The sequence below is a fragment of the Mycteria americana genome, chromosome 6 (assembly GCF_035582795.1).
Source record: "Mycteria americana isolate JAX WOST 10 ecotype Jacksonville Zoo and Gardens chromosome 6, USCA_MyAme_1.0, whole genome shotgun sequence".
NCBI lineage: Eukaryota > Metazoa > Chordata > Aves > Ciconiiformes > Ciconiidae > Mycteria > Mycteria americana.
In genome coordinates, this window is record NC_134370.1 from 15272870 (window position 1) to 15290218 (window position 17349).

The 17349-nt window shown below is 48.1% G+C and overlaps 1 protein-coding gene across 1 annotated transcript in view; it reads left to right on the top strand.

Moving 5' to 3' along the window:
* The window catches only part of NT5C2 (5'-nucleotidase, cytosolic II), a 63244-nt gene extending 47251 nt beyond the window's left edge, over positions 1-15993 (top strand). The window contains exons 4-18 of the mRNA XM_075504629.1: positions 1671-1788; positions 3192-3287; positions 4617-4708; positions 4918-4975; positions 6307-6400; positions 7416-7469; positions 8651-8734; positions 9486-9527; positions 10695-10802; positions 11142-11208; positions 11885-12055; positions 12919-12970; positions 13219-13279; positions 13833-14009; positions 14238-15993. Of these exons, the coding sequence (XP_075360744.1) occupies positions 1671-1788; positions 3192-3287; positions 4617-4708; positions 4918-4975; positions 6307-6400; positions 7416-7469; positions 8651-8734; positions 9486-9527; positions 10695-10802; positions 11142-11208; positions 11885-12055; positions 12919-12970; positions 13219-13279; positions 13833-14009; positions 14238-14495 (1532 nt within the window). The 3' untranslated portion in view covers positions 14496-15993. The remainder of the gene's footprint in view (positions 1-1670; positions 1789-3191; positions 3288-4616; positions 4709-4917; positions 4976-6306; positions 6401-7415; positions 7470-8650; positions 8735-9485; positions 9528-10694; positions 10803-11141; positions 11209-11884; positions 12056-12918; positions 12971-13218; positions 13280-13832; positions 14010-14237) is intronic.
* The last annotated feature ends 1356 nt before the right edge of the window (positions 15994-17349 follow it).

Here is a 17349-nt window from a genome sequence, read left to right on the forward strand (position 1 = left end):
AACTCTAGCTCACTCCCCAGAATTGCCTTGTCAGTCACTGCTTTCTTCATTAGCTGTAGTTTTTGATTGCTTATTCCTATCTATAGCTCAATCAACCTTTCCTTTCCTAAAGGACAGAAAAGACTACGTGCATTGAATGTTGTATCATGTTGTTGATGTTTGCCATTGGTATAATAATGCTTGAAGATTTTGATAACTGTTTTATTGATTTTAGTTATCTGTTTAAGAACATTACAGGTTTGCTTATTATGTTTTTAATGGTGTTAGTTTAATGAGGAAAATTAACTCTTAGGATTCTGGTGCTTTTTAGATTATTAAGAGATACAGGAGCCCTCTGTCACGGTTACTATGATCTGAGTCTTGACAGTCTTGTTTCTTCCATAGTCCTTGCCTTTTTAGTATTTTTGTAGTATTTTTACATATTTGTTTTCTCCTCTCAGATTGAGCTTCTGTATTCCATAGTATATATATAGTGGTGATTACTTGGGCAGTATAGACAATGTGTATTAATATATATTGTGAGGCCCACAGATGTGCTAGACCTCTCTCAGGAAAAGTAGTCTGTCTTCTAACGAGCTTACTGTGTAACTTGCACAGTTTTGTATTTCACTCAGCTAAATTTGAAATATTCAAGTGTTTGAGGCAGTTGGGCCCATTGAACCCATGATAACCCTCACTGCAGTCAAGGGTTGTATTTGACCTTGTTACATCTTAGGACCAATTTAAGATGGCAACATGCAGCAAATGTAAGCACACCGTCAGAGAAACACAGTGATTTCTGTCTGTCGTAGAAACACAGTGATTTCCTTTTAAATGTTAATTTAATGATCTTATTAAGCAGTAACATTTCCAGTACACAGGAAGGTCACTTGCAGGAAGAAGACAGGACTGATGGTAGGAATGACTTGGTTGAACAAGTCCATTTCTTTTGCATTGAGCTAAGGTGTGTGTCACAGATGAGCAGCTCCTCTGAAATGGGAGAACAGTAAGCTTGCTTAAAAGAGTAGCATTTTGATGCACAAGGGTAATAGCTAACAGATTTTTACAGTACCATATGGTATTATTAACAAACAAATCGTATGTTAACTTGACAGCTCTACCTTCAAGCTAACTTAGTCTGCAGCAAACATAAATTCCCCTAAGATGAAATCTGGAGACAGTACTAAGCTTTGGGATTGTATCCAGAGCCGTAACAGTAGCACAGCAGCGATGACTTTCAGGCTTTCTAACCATGAATACATGTGTTCCCAAAATTTATTGGTTTCTTCATCAGCTTTGCGAAAACACAGCAAACCAAAACCCGATACGAGCAGGTGGAACAGGGAGCGTTCATGCATCTGCCTAACGGGACTGCAGGGAGAGGAGCTGCAGTTTGAAATACATTTTTCCTGATGCAGAGAGCTGTGATAGACTGATGGATATTTAATCTGGTGCACTCTGCTGCTGAAACCTGAACTGCAGCTCCGCTCGGCTGCAGTCCTGGAGCATGAGCTAATTCCACCATGGATTCTGGGCTGGGGGACCCGAGGCAGCGAAAGGCAGGAGTGAAGAAGGGAACGTGTGATGTGGAGGAGGGAGGAGGGTGAATGGGTACATTACTTTTAACTGCCTTCTTGTTTAACCCCCTAGCTGTTTTCAAATTTTCTAACTGAAATCTCATCTTGGTACAGTGTATAAATCCCCTGAATACGAATCTCTTGGATTTGACCTGACCGTAGAAAGATTAGTTTCCATTGGATACCCTCATGAGCTGCTCAATTTTGTGTATGATCCTGCATTCCCTACCAGGTAAATGACTAACAGATACCGACCCAGCCTGCTTGAGGCCTTGAATATTTGTTCTGTAAAGTTCATAGGCAACACATGAGGCCAGGTTTTCAGAGTTGTGCCTGTGAAGCCTGTGGTTGACCACAGATCATGGGGAAGGGAGCAGACTGCTCCAGTATGTGGAGGGCCTTTGCACACATGAATCCATGCCAGCAAAGAGGGAGTGTGCAAGAAAAGAGGCCTGCTGAAAACATGGTCCAAAAATAACCTTTCAAAGCAAAGACAGCAGAGACACAGTTGGATTGGGAGTTAAATCAAAATCAAGGGGAGAAGGAGCCATTACTGTCCATGAGGCTGCTAGAATGTCTCAGAACATTTTTCTTTAATGATTTTAATTAATAGTGTCCTGGTACATAAGGCATCCTGAAAATTAAGCTGACAGTAAACAACAACAAAAGTGGGACCAATCCAGTTCACTTGTCTAGATGAATCAAACACTGAAAGCAAAGTTAATGGTGCAAAGTTACTAAATTCTTACATTTTGTCATTTGGTAGCAGAGGTAAAAAGGACATTGCTTGTTTTAAACAAGGCTTTTGATCTAACTCTGCACCTTTAAGTTGTTTCCACTTGTGCCTTTGCTGGATTTTGCTTTCTTGACTCCTTTGGAGCTTCTTTACAAAAGACTGGCCAGAGGGTCTGTTGGCTTGTTGTTTCAGTTTTCAGTCTGGCAGCCTCCTTCCTTCCCTCCCCTCAGCATGTTTTACGCCAAGACTGTTGCTGGGTGCGCCCATGCCCGTAACAAGACAGTAGCCCTTCACAAACCTGTGATGAAGACACCATTAAATCCACAGCCTTCATCCCAGGGAGGGAACAGAAGGGATGTCTTTGTGGCTCCAGGTGCAAGCTATTAGATAAATGAGACAGAGTTTTGCTGGAGTTGGAACCGGGAATGTCCAAAGCATTTTGTGCAATAGTTACAGGCCCCATCTGGCTCTGCCTGTGACAGAGCGATGAAAAAGAGGGGAGGAATTCCTTTATCACACCTCGCTCTTCCTTGCAGCCCAGCAGGACTGTCAGGGAACCACAAACACAGGTGTCAGATTCATGACCCTGTGGAGGAGGCCCACGTCTTCCCTGGTACATGCATAGCTAAGCCTCTGCCAGGTTAAACGGTTCCATTTTCAAGTCTCTGGAGAGCAGATCAGCTGTAGCTTTCACCTGGCCATGCAGGGCTCCTGTTGCTCACCTGCAGTCAGGTAAAAGGGACAGTAGGGACCCCATCTGCACAATAACAGCAACTCTGTTCTCATGCCCCATGCCAAGTGAGCAAGCTGTTCTAGAGCTGATTTGGAAAGAACTGCTATTAAAATGGTCACTGCTTAATATGTTAGCTTCTTCATATCTTAAATTGCTTTCTTAACAGAGGCCTGGTGTTTGATACCCACTATGGAAACCTGTTGAAAGTTGATGCCTATGGGAACCTCCTAGTGTGTGCACATGGCTTTAATTTCCTCAGAGGGTGAGTGCTGACTCTTGGCTGTTCTTTTTGACTTAACACGCTCTTTTGTGTCACTGATCCTCCAGGCACTCCTTGTATAAGGAGTCATGGGGACTCCGCTAACAGCAGATGCTGTATTGCTGTTCCTACAGCTCCAGGGCTGACTGGGGATGCATTGAGGGTCCCAGACACAGCAACAGCCCAGGGTGTTTATAGAGGAAAGGTCCGTGCTGGCACAGACCCATCTGTAGTGTGCTGGGAATAGAAGAAAGTGTGCTGTGGGAAGGGGCTGATGGGATAATCCAGGTGCTGTTCACCTGTCCTGGCACAGTTTAACATCAGCAGCTTTTCAGTTAAGACAAAGCCATTGTGTGAGGGCTGCTGGGAGCAGAGAGGACCTGTGCCCCATGAGACTATTAACTGCACAGCCATTGCTAGGAAAGTTCGAGGGCCTGAGCTGGCTTGGGGAAGGAACAAGCTTGCTCTACCCCTTTGTGTTTCTGACCTTTGAGGATGTCAGAAGTGAGGCATTGCGTGCCATTTCCTGCAGCCTTCCCTGGCTGCTCGTGTTTCTGTTGCCCCAGAGAGGGTGCTTTAGGGAGCAGAGTGGACCACAGTGCTACATGCCTGATGTGTCCCAGCAAATCCCCTCGTATCCCTGCTGCGAGGGTGGATGATGGAAGGCAAGCGCAGGCCAGCTCAGGGCCCCCAAGGTGACATGCCTTGTCATTACAGGCCTGTAAGTCCTTGCATCAGGAAGCCAAAATTTAGAAAAAGGCCTTATATATGCACTCAAGTTCCTCTTTGAGTCAGAAGTGATCTTCAGAAGCTCCAGAAATGAAGGAAACCAGAATAATTAAATTACTTTAGTCATCGCCACCCTGCTGATTAATTGCAGAGGGCCCCAGGCAAGCCTCCTGCAGCACAGCCGTGCACTCCCCTGCTGAAAGCTGCTCAGGGGAGTGTAAAGCAACACATGGAAAGTGGGGGAAAGTTTAAGATAAGCAAACAATGAAAGTGTAGATGATTTAAGGCATCCTCATAGCCAGCAGCATGGGGCTTAAGGTCGAGTTGTGGACTCTCGACCACTGTTTTCCCTGTGTGGGCTCTGCTCAGTTTGCTGACTCAGCGATGAGGGCTTCATGCCCAGCTCTGCCGGAGCGGTGAAGGGAATGCCGGTGGATGCAGTTTTGCTTTTGCGCCACTAGTGCACATGGGAAAGCTGAGTGTTGCTTAAAGCACAACAGACTCTAGTTAATGGACCCCGCTACAACTATATTTTGCAGGTCAGCACATTTTATCCTCATTATTTTTTGTGGTTTCATTCTTCTCCACCTTATCTATTCTCAGGCCTGAAACACGGGATCAATATCCAAATAAATTTATCCAGAGGGATGACACAGATAGGTTTTACATTCTGAACACGTTATTCAATCTACCAGGTGAGTTTAATGTGAGCCAACACAGGCCTGTTTCTGTGCCTTTGAAGCCAGTAAAGTTTTGCTAATGGCGTACTATACTTATCCGTTTTTTTTGGTTTTGTTTTGTTTTTTTTTTTTACAAGAACTTTCTTCTTTTGGTCACAAGGCCTAAAGTTAGCTGGCCATATGATGTTATCCTTGTTTTAAAATCTTGCTTTGTCTCTTTGCAGAGACCTACCTATTGGCTTGCCTAGTGGATTTCTTTACTAACTGTGACCGGTACACTAGGTACGTATTCCCTCTGGTTCAAGATGCTGATGGTACAGTAAGATTGTTATTGTAAAGAGCAATACAGCACAGATGGAGCTGTTCTTAACAGCAGTGGAGGCCCCTCAAGTGGTTTCAGTGGGAAAAAGTTCAGGCCTCTTATTCTTTTGACGTTAAGAGAATTTAGTGGTGACGAGATGATCTGTGTGTACGGCAGAGACCGGTTATGAGGATTTCCTTCACAGGGTATATCAGTATCACCATACTGACTGACACTGGTATTTGGGCCAGGTTCTAAGACCACACACTTACTACAGGATGACTATAGGCACCATCCAGCTCCTTTTGAACCTGTGTCCATTGGAGCCATGTTTGAACTGGTAACTGAAAGGCTAAATTTCCTCAGCCACTTACCACAAGTCCCTCAGGTCATAATTGAGGACTTTGTTCACTTAAAGGTGAAATGCTCAGGCCCAGTGTGGTGTAAAAGGCTGTTTGTGCAGCATGAGTATTTACCTAGCTTTCAAATAGGTTTAAGCATAAAAACAAGCTGCGGTTTGAACTGGCAAATGTGAATGCTGCTGTGCTACTGACTCATGTGATGGGTCATCTTTGCATATTATGTGAGTGGAAGGCAAAGGTTTAATGGGATTTTACCTGGGAGCAGGGGAAGTGTTTATGCTGACAATCCGTCAGGTGAAGTATCCTTTCTCAGGACAGGTGTGATGATTACTGTCATAATAAATACAGCTCTGTTTAATCCTCCTTGATTTGTTCTGATGCAAACTCTCATGGGTGTCTCAAAGATACCTCTGCAGTATCTTGTAGAGAAAATGTCTCATGTTAACTCTAACTGTTCAACACAGAAGTAGTTCCTCCTCTCAGCAATGAGTATTACATTTATTTGATTTCCATGGCACCCCCCTCTTTAGTGTTGGAAAGAGGGAGAAAGAGCAGCACTCTGCTTACTTTCTCAGTGCCATTCATCTTTTGTAAAATGCTGCAAACTGCACAGTCCCAGTCTTTTTTCCTTCTTGTAATACTGTGGGGAAGAAATACGAGTTGCAGTCACAGAAAGCTGTAGTACTGCTATGGAGGCACAAGCCTGAAGTTAGGAACTCACATCCTAAAATTTTAAACAAACGTTCTTTGTTTGGTATGGGTAACATGCAGATCCTGTTAAACTCTGGTTGTAGCCTTCTTTCAAGTCTGAGCTGCGGTAAAGCAGTAAATAAGAAACCATTATGGTAAGATGAAAACACAAGCTCCAAACAACATTTTGAACTGTCTCTCTCCTTGACGTGTTTTTTACCTGCTGCGATGGGCTGCTACAATCTTCTTTCTCCTCACAGCTGTGAAACGGGGTTTAAAGATGGAGACCTCTTCATGTCCTTCAGGAGTATGTTCCAGGATGTCAGAGATGCTGTTGACTGGGTTCATTACAAGGTGATTGCAAGAACTCCTTGGGATGTCTGTAGTTGTAACTGAGTTAGAGGGACTGGTTTGTAACTCATGAGTTAAGATGTGTTACTCCTCTTTTGGGCAAGAGCCCTGCTTTGCCGCCTAGTGAGCAAATAATAAATTGCAGTTGTATGCAAGTCAAGATCTCGACTGCCCTCCTAGTACTGGAACATATCTGTCTTGGCTTCCTATTCCTTTTTGTTGTGCCCAGATTCCATTTCTGTACTGTAATTCATGGATTTTAGAACGTGATGCCATGAGGGTATTTGCACTTACAGTCCACAACTTGTACATGGCCCTAATTATTAAAACACCATTTTACTGTAAATAGTTTACATTGCTACTGTCTTATGTTGTCTGAAAAGTACCTGCATGAAACAGAGAAATACATCAACTCTCTCTATTTAGAGAGGAGAGACAGTCCATCTTTTTCACACACTTGTGCACAAATTTAGAATATAATTTTGTGAGCATTAACATCTGGTTAAAGACCTGATTTTCTTGTTCTTCCTCATTCAAGAGGTCTGTTGGGGTGGGATGGAGAACCATCACAGGAGAACTCTGCTCACAGTTGTACTTGTGGTGGTCCTTTTAGCCATGCAGAAGTCAGGAATCTATTTTTCTTTCCTTATGCAGTGTTGTGTAATGTTGGAGTTGGCCTTTGAGTAAAGCATTATGGTATGGTCAGTGTTGGAGACAGGTCGTTGACTGTCTTGTTTGGTATGGCAAATCTATTTTTTGTTTGTTTCTATTGTATTCCCTTCTGAAAGGGTTAAAATGCTGTTGAAGTGGATTATTTACCATGGTGAGGGAATCGATGGATCACAGAGTTTATGATGGTCCCTGCTACTCAAAGCCTCTCATCTCTAGAGTCACTGGTTCAGATTCGCCCTGGTTTGTACTTTCACAGCATTTTAAAGTGTGAAAGTTGGCATTACTTTGATGTCTCTTACATCATAAGTTTCCATTACCTCACTGGCTTCTGTTGTTTCTATTTCAGGGATCACTCAAGGAAAAGACCCTTGAGAATCTGGAAAAGTATGTGGTGAAAGATGTAAGTGTGAAGTTACTTTACTTGTGCTACATGACATTCTGTACTGAGTAAGCAGGCAAGAAATAAACATGCTGATTTGCTCCACTAAATCACAAAACGGATAACGCTGTGATTTCTATTGTAATAACCAAAGACAAAGTGGAAAGTTCGGACGCGGCCTTTATACTGAGCCAGTGATCCACGTGATTTCGTATTCACGTGCACATTTTTTACGTAAAATGTAAAAGCCAGAGGAAACGTTATCATGGGACACAGGTGAATACGCTGGCAAGGCTCGTGTTGTTTCTTTTCATGGTGAAAGCAACTGTGTTCCCTGCCGACATTTTCTCTGCCCAAGCAGACCTCTTTTTAAAAAGCAGCAGATGAGCATCTTTTTAGACAGAAGTATTCCTTAGCCATCCAACAAAAATGTTACATACATTTAACCATGAGGGACTGAGGGAAAGATCCTGAAAGACTCACCAGTGTCCAGTCTCTTGATAGCCTCAAAATATGTGTTCAGCACATCTAACTGAGGAAGCTCCAGCCGTTCCCTTACTTTTGCCCTCTGCAGCATGCAAGGCCCCTCTGGACCACTTACAATATAATTATTCTTTAGTTTAGATGAGCTCTGTGGTAGACTATCACTTTAAAGCAGTTAACCTTATTTCTAGTTACATGCCTGCAGAATTCTTAGGAAACCGTTCTGTGAGGTAACCAGCTACTCTGGCAATGGACTGAGATTTATGATTCAATAAAAATAGCCCCAGGAATAAATTCTCCCTAATTTGAGGTTGGAATTATAATGCGCTCCAACTTGTGGCTCGTGTGAGCTCAGATTTCACCTGCCTCTGGGCCCATTTCGGGAACAGACTTGGAGCTGGAGGAGCTGCTCCAGCATGCCTGGCATGGAGCAGATCTGTGGGAGCAGCACAAGGTGCCTGGCACTGTTGTTGGCAAAGGCACCACAGCCCTGCTGAGCCATTCCCCCTTGCCTTCCTCCCCTGGGCTGTGCTCTGGAGGGGTGTTACATGGACGGACCAGCAGCTTTCCTGGCTCTGGCCCGTGCAAAACACGTGAGTGTGCTTGCTTGATGGTTTGATTTGCTTTGTTTTGTCTGGTGGGATCATAGTTGAGAGTGTTTTGCTCATGATGAATCTCTGTGACTTTTGTGTGTGACTTGTATGTCCCTTGGCTTTCAGGGGAAGCTGCCACTGCTGCTCAGCCGCATGAATGAAGTTGGGAAGGTATTTCTTGTCACAAACAGCGACTATAAATACACAGACGTAAGTGCTGCTTGAATTGTTGTATTGGTATATAATGGAATAAGCAAAAGCCAGCCATTCATTTGTATGGGTTTTGGTAGGACATCTTCTGGTGGAGAATTGGGTGTTTTCTAAGCTAGGTGTAGGATGGTTTAGTGGTGAATGTAGATTAGGTCTTGAGTCATCTTTTGTAGTCCTGGTTCTGCCACTGACCTAGTATGGGCCTGGCTTAATTCCTTCTGTGCCTCACTCAGTTCCTCAGCAATTAAAAGGCTGAAAGAGAAATTGATACTCATCTTAGATTTCATCATCCTTTAAAATTTAGAACTTCCCTTTCAAGTGAGAGAGTCTGAGTACAGACAGGTCACCAAAGCCATGGTCCTGGAGAGCTCTAAGAGCCAGAAAGGGCTGTCTGCTGTGCTGCAGGAATAAACGCAGTTACTTCAACTCCAGGTAAATGTCAGGATGTTGCAACACTGCTAATCCAAAGATTTATATGCCATTTTAAAGCATTGCGAGATATACCTGAAGCAGTGTGCAGATTTCTGAGGCACATATGTTCTTTGATTATAAAAATGATTGGTTTAATTCCTGTCACTTTAAATTCCATCCATTCATTTTGTCTCCAGATCTTATGCTGACTTTCATGTAAATCCTGAAAATAAAGTTCTGTAACCTTCTGAAAAGATAAAAGCAGAAAAGTGTGCTTTTATAAACTACACAAATGTATGTTTAAAAATGCATCTTTGAATACTTTCTTTCTGTCTTTCAGAAAATTATGACTTACTTGTTTGACTTTCCACATGGACCAAAGGTATGTGATTTCTAGACTGCAGTTCCAATAGAAACTGATGTGCCTAATTATCTGTGTAGCTGGGAAGCATTTTAATCCTGCTTCATCGGCTGCATGGGATTAGTTGCTTTAATCTGGTTAAAATACGCTTGCTGTTTTGTGTCCTAGTTGAAAGGGATCAAAGCAAATACAATATAACAAAGAGAAAAGAGGCATCATCTGGTCTCAAACAATAATCTGTGTTAATGATAACATTATTTTAGTGATAACACACTTTAACTGTGGCATTTTGCAGCCAGGTTTCTTAGAAATCTTGCACAATGTTTTAGATGTTGTTAAGAAAAATCTTGATGGAAAGGAAAGAGTTTTACAAAACAGCAGAAACTTTTATCGATGATTCTGCCTTGACTATGGTAACTCCGAAAGTTTTAGTCATGCTTTTTCTGGTTTTCTGAAGTCAAAACTCAGCCCTGCAACTTTTGGAGAGAGGCTTATGAGCTGAATTTATACTGCTTTCTCAGTCTCCCAGTGGGAGGCTATCTCATGCTCAAAAGATGTGTTTTCACACTGTGCTCTAAAGGTAGAAGGCAGCCAAGGGAGAAATTTTCAGAACATGGAAAATCACCACAATTGATAGTTCAAAAAACTCCTTGCTGTGGTCTTGATTTCAGAAAGAGCGGAAGCATGGAGCAGAACAGGCTCATGAATGCCCAGTGTCCTTCGGGCAGGGCTGTGATTCAAAGCCGTGCTCTGTGGAATAGAGTCCAGGCCTTTTCCCACTCTTAGCAAATGTACCAGCGTGGCCTTGTAAGGCTGAAGCTGTGAAGTTGCATGTGTCTGGATCTATGCAGGGTATCACCTTCAGAAACAGTGGCAGCGGTGTTATTTACAGCATCTCTTTACACGACAGCTGTGCTGTGACATGGATGTTCAGTGCAGTTCTCCTATCTCACACCACGTCCTCAGTCCTCACTGCTAGGCTGGGTTGGGATGGGCTTGCCGCAGAATGGGAGTGCTGTAGGAGATGGCGCTGGCAACCCAGCATCGTACCACAAGAGGCACGAACTAGGGGATTTTGATGGACCAGCAATGTCACAAGGTTATGGCTATGGACAACGACGCTCCGGTTAAACTCCCTGTGGTTAAGTGTGTTGTGCCTGATTCTGGGGTTTGTTTTTGCCTTTGCAGCCTGGGAGTGCCCATCGGCCGTGGCAGTCCTATTTTGACCTGATCCTGGTGGATGCGCGAAAACCCCTCTTCTTTGGGGAAGGCACTGTGTTGCGGCAGGTGGACACGGTGAGTGGTATATGGAGGGTACCTCTATGGCTGGAATGGCTCGTGCACCTCCTGTGTGGTGTCTCTTAGTGGCAACGGGCAACACAGTGTTTAGACAGGACCTTCCCTAGAGATGGTGGGCTGGCTTCTCCTCTTAGTGATTCCCGAGCAACCCCATCACCTGGGGCACAGCAGAGCTCGAGGCTTTGCTGGCTTCCCTAACGTACCACAGGTAGCAATAGGAAAAGAATGTGGAAAGCCACCTCTAGGCTGCCTGGGAGTGAGAGAGAGACAGAGAGTAGGACAGAAAAAATCCAGACCATCAGCTGTTCTGTACTAACGCAATGTCTCCTTCCTCAGGTGACCGGGAAGCTGAAGATTGGTACCTACACTGGCCCGCTGCAGCACGGCATCGTGTACTCAGGAGGTGAGGCAAGAACCCTTCTTGTCCTGTGGAGTAGCTCTGATGTGCCCTCGTGGCCTTCAGCTACTCCGGCTGTGAGAGGACTTGTGCCAGGCAATAGGCAAGGTTGTGTTTCGCAAAGCACATTGTACTGTGCCCTCTGCACACTGCACCAGAAGCTCTCCATCATCACTGCTGCCCAGGGAAGAAATGGACCCGTTCCTCCTTAAATGCCCTTTTCTTTCTTGCCAGGGAGGGTCTGGGAAATGCCACTGCAGGGCTTGTGGTAGAGGGGGAGCTGCAGCTGGCCCAGTGCAACGTTTCCAGCTGTACTTACGGTGCTGCCACCAGTGTGACCACGCTTGGAGGGTCCTCTGAGCCAGGGAAGGGCAGCAGGTGGATATACACGGCTGTCTGTGACGCCCAGGGCTCCATTACTTTCACACGGGGTGGGAGGCAGCATGGCCCCTCTGTTGCTGCCATTCACGTGGGGGTGTGCATGGGCAAAGCTGCCCCTGGGTGAACTCCCAGGTGGGTGGGCAGTGCCCTGTGCTGCCATGGCCAAGCAGGGATGCTACATTTAGCAGTGGAGGTTTCTGGGAGGAAAATGCACCTGCTCTGTCCCTAACCCTGGCTCTCTGAAATGAGCCACACGTTTCCTTTTGGCTCCCCGTTCTGAGCCATGCCATTCTTCTCTCAGGCTCTTCTGACACAGTCTGTGACCTGCTGGGGGCCAAAGGGAAGGATATCTTGTACATCGGAGACCATATCTTTGGAGACATCCTCAAATCCAAGAAGCGCCAGGGCTGGAGGACCTTCCTGGTGATCCCCGAGCTGGCGCAGGAGCTGCACGTCTGGACAGACAAAAGCGGTCAGCAGCTGGGCAAACCCCAGGCCAGGCTTTGCTCTTGCTGGCCTGGTGCTGCACCCCTGAGATTACCAGGGCATAGGGGTGCAGGGGAGAGATCACCCTGGCTTGCCCCTTCTCCTTTTGGCCTTTTTTCCCTGGGTCTGGGTGTTGATGGCAGGAGCTGGGGCAGCTCTCCATGGGCCGGCCTCAGGGTCCCAGGCCTTTCCTGTGCTCTTTCCCAGGCCGCTTGTGCGTGATCAGCCAAGCGCTGACTTGGCCGGGGGAGAAGCCGCAGCTGGGTGGGGTTGAGTTGTTCCTCATCCACAACCCTGCCCCAAAATCTCCTCTCCCTCTGCCCATATGGAGCTGTGGCTTCTCTGGTAAAAAGTACCTGACAAGACACCTGGATTATTCTCCCTGTAATGCCTGAGCCATGACTGCTCTCCCATCTGCAGGGAGTCCCTGCTCACCAGCTGCTTCCTCCTTCCTCCCGCTCCCTCTGCTGCTCTGCTGCCAAAGTGCTGTGTGTTTCCCATCCTCCAGCGCTACTGCTTTTCTCCCAGGTTTGCCCTTTGGTGTGTAAATAGGTCTGGGGGTTATGCAAGTTGCCCCATGGCTGGTTGGAAGGTTTTGGTGAGGGCTGCGAAGGTTCAGCCTCAAAAACAAAAGGGGCAACCAGAAACCAAGCCCAAAGCTCTGCTAGTGGCACAGAGCGCGACTGAACCCTTTCCCTGCACAGTGGCCATGAGATGCCATGCTCCTTGATGCAGTGCCCCTCCACCGCCATGCAAGGGGAGTGGGCAGGATGGTGGGTTTGCTTTCAGCCCTTTTCATTTCAACAGTTTAAACTTACTTTTTTCTCCTTTATTTTCTGGATTTTCCAGCCCTTTTTGAAGAGCTGCAGAGTCTGGACATTTTCTTGGCCGAGCTATACAAGTGAGTGTTCAAACAGTGACAACTTTCCTGCTGCCTCTCCCAGCCTAGTGACAGCTAACGAGCGGCTCTGACGAAACCCTGGGGTTGGGTTAGCGGCACTGCTGCCGGAGCTTTGACTCAGGCCTGGGCTCTGCCCACGAGACCAACCTTCCCCTCCAGACCAGCCTCCCTCCCCTGAGCCCCCATCCCACAGCATCTGGTTCTGAAAGGCTTTTCACACCTGTATTTACCTTCTCGCCTGTAACTAGGCATCTGGACAGTAGCAGCAATGAACGCCCTGACATCAGCTCCATCCAGAGACGCATTAAGGTACCAATCATAAAAATCCCTTTTCATCCTTTTGGATCCTAAAGGGCTTGACAACCCAGCCCCACTGCTCAGCCCTGAAATGCTTTGCTCTGCCTTTGGGTGGGCACGGCAGGCTTGGCAAAGCCGTTCTCTCTTTGTGGACGCAAACGGAGGAGCTTCTCAGCTCACTGGTGTCACTGGCATTCCTGAAAGGCAGCCTGGTCTGGAATAGGGTCTCCTTCCTCATGCACACAGCAGCACTGACTGACGCTGCTCACTGCTGCAGAACAGGGTGCTGGCACACACAAGCTTGGAGGGGCTGTAGCCTCTGGTTCAGCCAGCCCTGGGGTGCCAGCCTGGGGCAGGTGCTGGGCCTGAGCCCGCTGCTGCCTTCCCCTCTGTTAGCTGGGACTCGGCTGTGCTCTGATGCCAGGGGTACGAGCACAGAAAGCCTCCCCAGAGATCCTTGCAGATCTCATGTAGCCCCCAGCCCTCAGTGTGCTCCACTTCAGTGTTGTCCTGGCTCCGCGCTGCTGCTGCCCGGCCCAGGATCTAACTTGCCCTTTGCTTGTAGAAAGTGACACATGACATGGACATGTGCTACGGCATGATGGGGAGCCTCTTCCGCAGCGGCTCTCGGCAGACCCTGTTTGCCAGCCAGGTGATGCGCTACGCTGATCTCTATGCAGCCTCCTTCATCAACCTCCTCTACTACCCCTTCAGCTACCTCTTCAGAGCTGCCCACGTCCTGGTGAGTTGTAGACCCTGGGGAGGTGGGCAGGGGTCCCAAAGGTGCCTGCACTTGTGTTTGTTAACGCTTCCACAGGCCGCAAGCACCAGGAACGGCACCTTGGAGGGTTGGGTGGCATCTGATGCACTCTGGGCCAAAGGGCCACATTCTGGGGTTTGCATCTGTCTCAGGCAGATACCCTGGGACTGGGACACCCCTTGCCATCTCCTCTCTCTCTTACATGTGTAGATGCCACACGAGTCCACGGTAGAGCACACACACGTCGACATCAATGAGAAGGAGTCACCGATGGCCACGCGCAATCGCACCTCAGTGGATTTTAAAGATTCTGACTACAAGCGGCATCAACTGACCCGCTCCATCAGTGAGATCAAACCGCCCAACCTCTTCCCCCAGGCACCTCAGGAAATCACACATTGCCACGATGAAGATGACGATGAGGAAGAGGAAGAGGAGGAAGAAGAGGAGGAAGAGGAAGAGGAATAAGAAGGAAAAAGCAAAGCATCTCTGAAGACAAACCGTGACTCTAGCAGTGATCAGGAGCGGATTCCTCTGTTGGGGCCCTTGGGGTGATGGGTTGGGGGGGTGTGATTTTTGCAAAGGCACATTTGGAAAGTGTCTGGAAACTTTTAACAAATTAACACTAATTAGGAGGAGACCCTTGTTTTCAGTTTTGCAGACGGTTCAAAAAGCTGGTGGATTCTGCCTAGGTGGTGCATTCAGATTGGACTGCCCGCCTGTGCTGTCATGCTGCTCCCATTACATTTAGGGATGCTGCATGTTTCTCCCTTTCCCCTGATGTGTTTCATCTGATTTTCATTTGAACGGTGTCCTGTGAACGGTTTTTGCCATTTGTTACATTCGCTGTGAAGAAGGAAGGGATGTGCTGGGCCCTGCAGGAGACAAAATGATCCCAATTCTCCTGCCCGTTGGGTTGCTGCCCTTAACCCTCTGCTTCTGGGTTACAAACTCCCCCTCCCCGTGTTAGCCAGGGTGTTGCTGTGCCTTCCAGCACTCAGTTTACCCTCTGCTTGGTGTGAGTTTCTCTGTGTAAGTGGTTCGATTCCTCCGGCTGTCATGGATGGCAGTGGGATTCCAGCTCTTGCATATCTGCAGCTGTACACGTTTTGGCTTGTAGACGCTTGTTATCCTCTCCCAGTGTTTCAAAGCTCTCTTTCATCAGCAGCATGTGATGCATGATTTCCAACGCATTTCTCAAACAGCTGAGCCGCACACTGTGTTCTCAACTCCTGTAGTTTCAGCAGTAAATACTAACCCAGGAGCTTGAAGCTGCTGCTTTAGCATTACGTTAGTCGGTTTGTTTTCCTGCTGCTTATTACTGACCTTTCTGTCCGCTCAGCTTTAAGAAAGCGAAGCATCCCAAAGACAAACCCAGCCACCATCTGGAGTGAAAGGGCCTGTTATTCCAGCGTGCTGTGGGCCACACGTGTCTGCCCTAAACTAGGAAACAGCATGTGCCACAGGGCCAGCCCCATGGTGGGAGCCGGGAAGCTCCAGTCTGGCTGGCAGCTGCCCTTGTCTTTGGCCAGGCGCGGAGCAAGCAGAGCCTCATCGCAGGCTGCAGGGAGCAAGGCTGCATCCCCGGCCAAGGATGGTGACGGCTGCAGGCTGCTGTGCGGGGAGCAGGGGTGCTCCACGGGGATGGGCAAGCGGTCCTTGTGCCTGAAAGCCAGCCCAGGGAAGGCATGGGGCCGGCACGCAGCTGGGCAGCAGTGCCCTGCGGTTTTCCTCTGTGTCATGGGTGCAGCCTCCCTTACTCCAGCCTGTGCCGTTCGCTGTGAAGGGATTACAACGAGGGCCCTCTTGTAATGAATTCGACTGTTGTTTCAGTACCATAAACTCATTTAATCTTTTTTTTCCATTTTAAAGTACCTTAGGAGAAAATAAAAAAAAAGAAAAACCACACCACCAAACGCTGCTGCTGTAGTGGCAGTTGTTCAAGTCAATAAATGATGAAGTTTCTAAGAAACGCCTGGTGCTTTGTGGAGCGTCGCTGAGATGATGAGGGCTGTGCTGGAGGTGGCAGGGAGAGCCGGGACTGGGCTGTGGGGGTCCCAGCGGGATGGGTGGCTGAGGAAGAGGGAAAGCATCTCCGGGAATTGGTTGTGTGAAGCATTGCCGAGCAGCGGCTGTGGATCTGGCATTAAGGGCTTGTCTGGTCCCCAGGGAGCAGGTGGGCAGGAAGCGATGCGGGGGCCGGGAGCACAAGGCTGTTGTTATCCCCATTGGCTTCAGCCGGGAGGCACAGGGAGACAGAGATGGACTCGGAGAGTGAGGAGGGGCTTTTCCATGGCGGGAAGGGCAACACCCCCACCCTGCCCCTACCTCCACCATTGCACCCTTCCAGGGCTGTTTCCCACAGGCGTTACCAAGGGCCGCTCCTCACCATGCGTGACCCGTGCCCAGGGTGGCACTGGTGGCACAGCACGGCCCACGCTCCCCAGGAGCTGCAAACCTGGATAAAGAGACAAATACCCGGGGAAGGCCGGCGCTGCCACAGCGAGGGCACCGGCTGGCCTAGCCAAAGGCAGCGTGTGCCCTGCGCCTGGCCCAGATGCGGACAGCCCTGGGGACAGCAGACTGCTGTGCTCAGCCCTCAGCTATCAACAAACCCCTCGTATCAACCAAACCGGACCAGATGAGGCCCTGCCATCAGAGCTACCACAGAAGGATGTTCAGTACCCAGGGCCCAAACTGTCAAACAGAAAAGCGACACTAAATGGCTGCAGGTGGTGGCCAACAATCAACAGCTGACACTTCAGGGATTGCTAAAAGCCCCAAACCCAGCACTGAGTACCTGACCTCTTGATTTTGGGGCCTGGAGAGCAGCTAATGCATACCCACAGTGAGGGTGGCTGCAGGAAGGGTTTGAGGGAGCTGCTCCCGAGCCCTTTCACTAAAGACCATGCTGGGCTTTGCTATGTTTAAACCTCATTTCTCCAAGTATAGCCACTTGAATTTTTTAAGCTTTAGCTCAGCAGCTGGGGAGGGTGTGTGGCTGCGGGAAGGGAGGTCTGGGGAGCTCCATGCATTCCTCCTTCCTAACTGGTCACCACAAATAGCTCACTCCCAGCCCAGGGCTATTTCTGACGGCGATGGGGAGAAGACTCTTCAAGGCTGGAGCAATGGAAAGTATTTGACCCTCACTTGATGGTGGGAAAGCGGCGGGCAGAGCCTGATGGACACACAGGCACTGCTCGTTGCCAGGCCTTGTGCCACTCTGCCCATCCTGCACTGGCTCCGCAATGGTGTTGCAGTAAGAAAGCACCGAGCAAGAGCCAGGGTGAAGCCTCTTGCCCCGGCTGCCACGGGGACATGG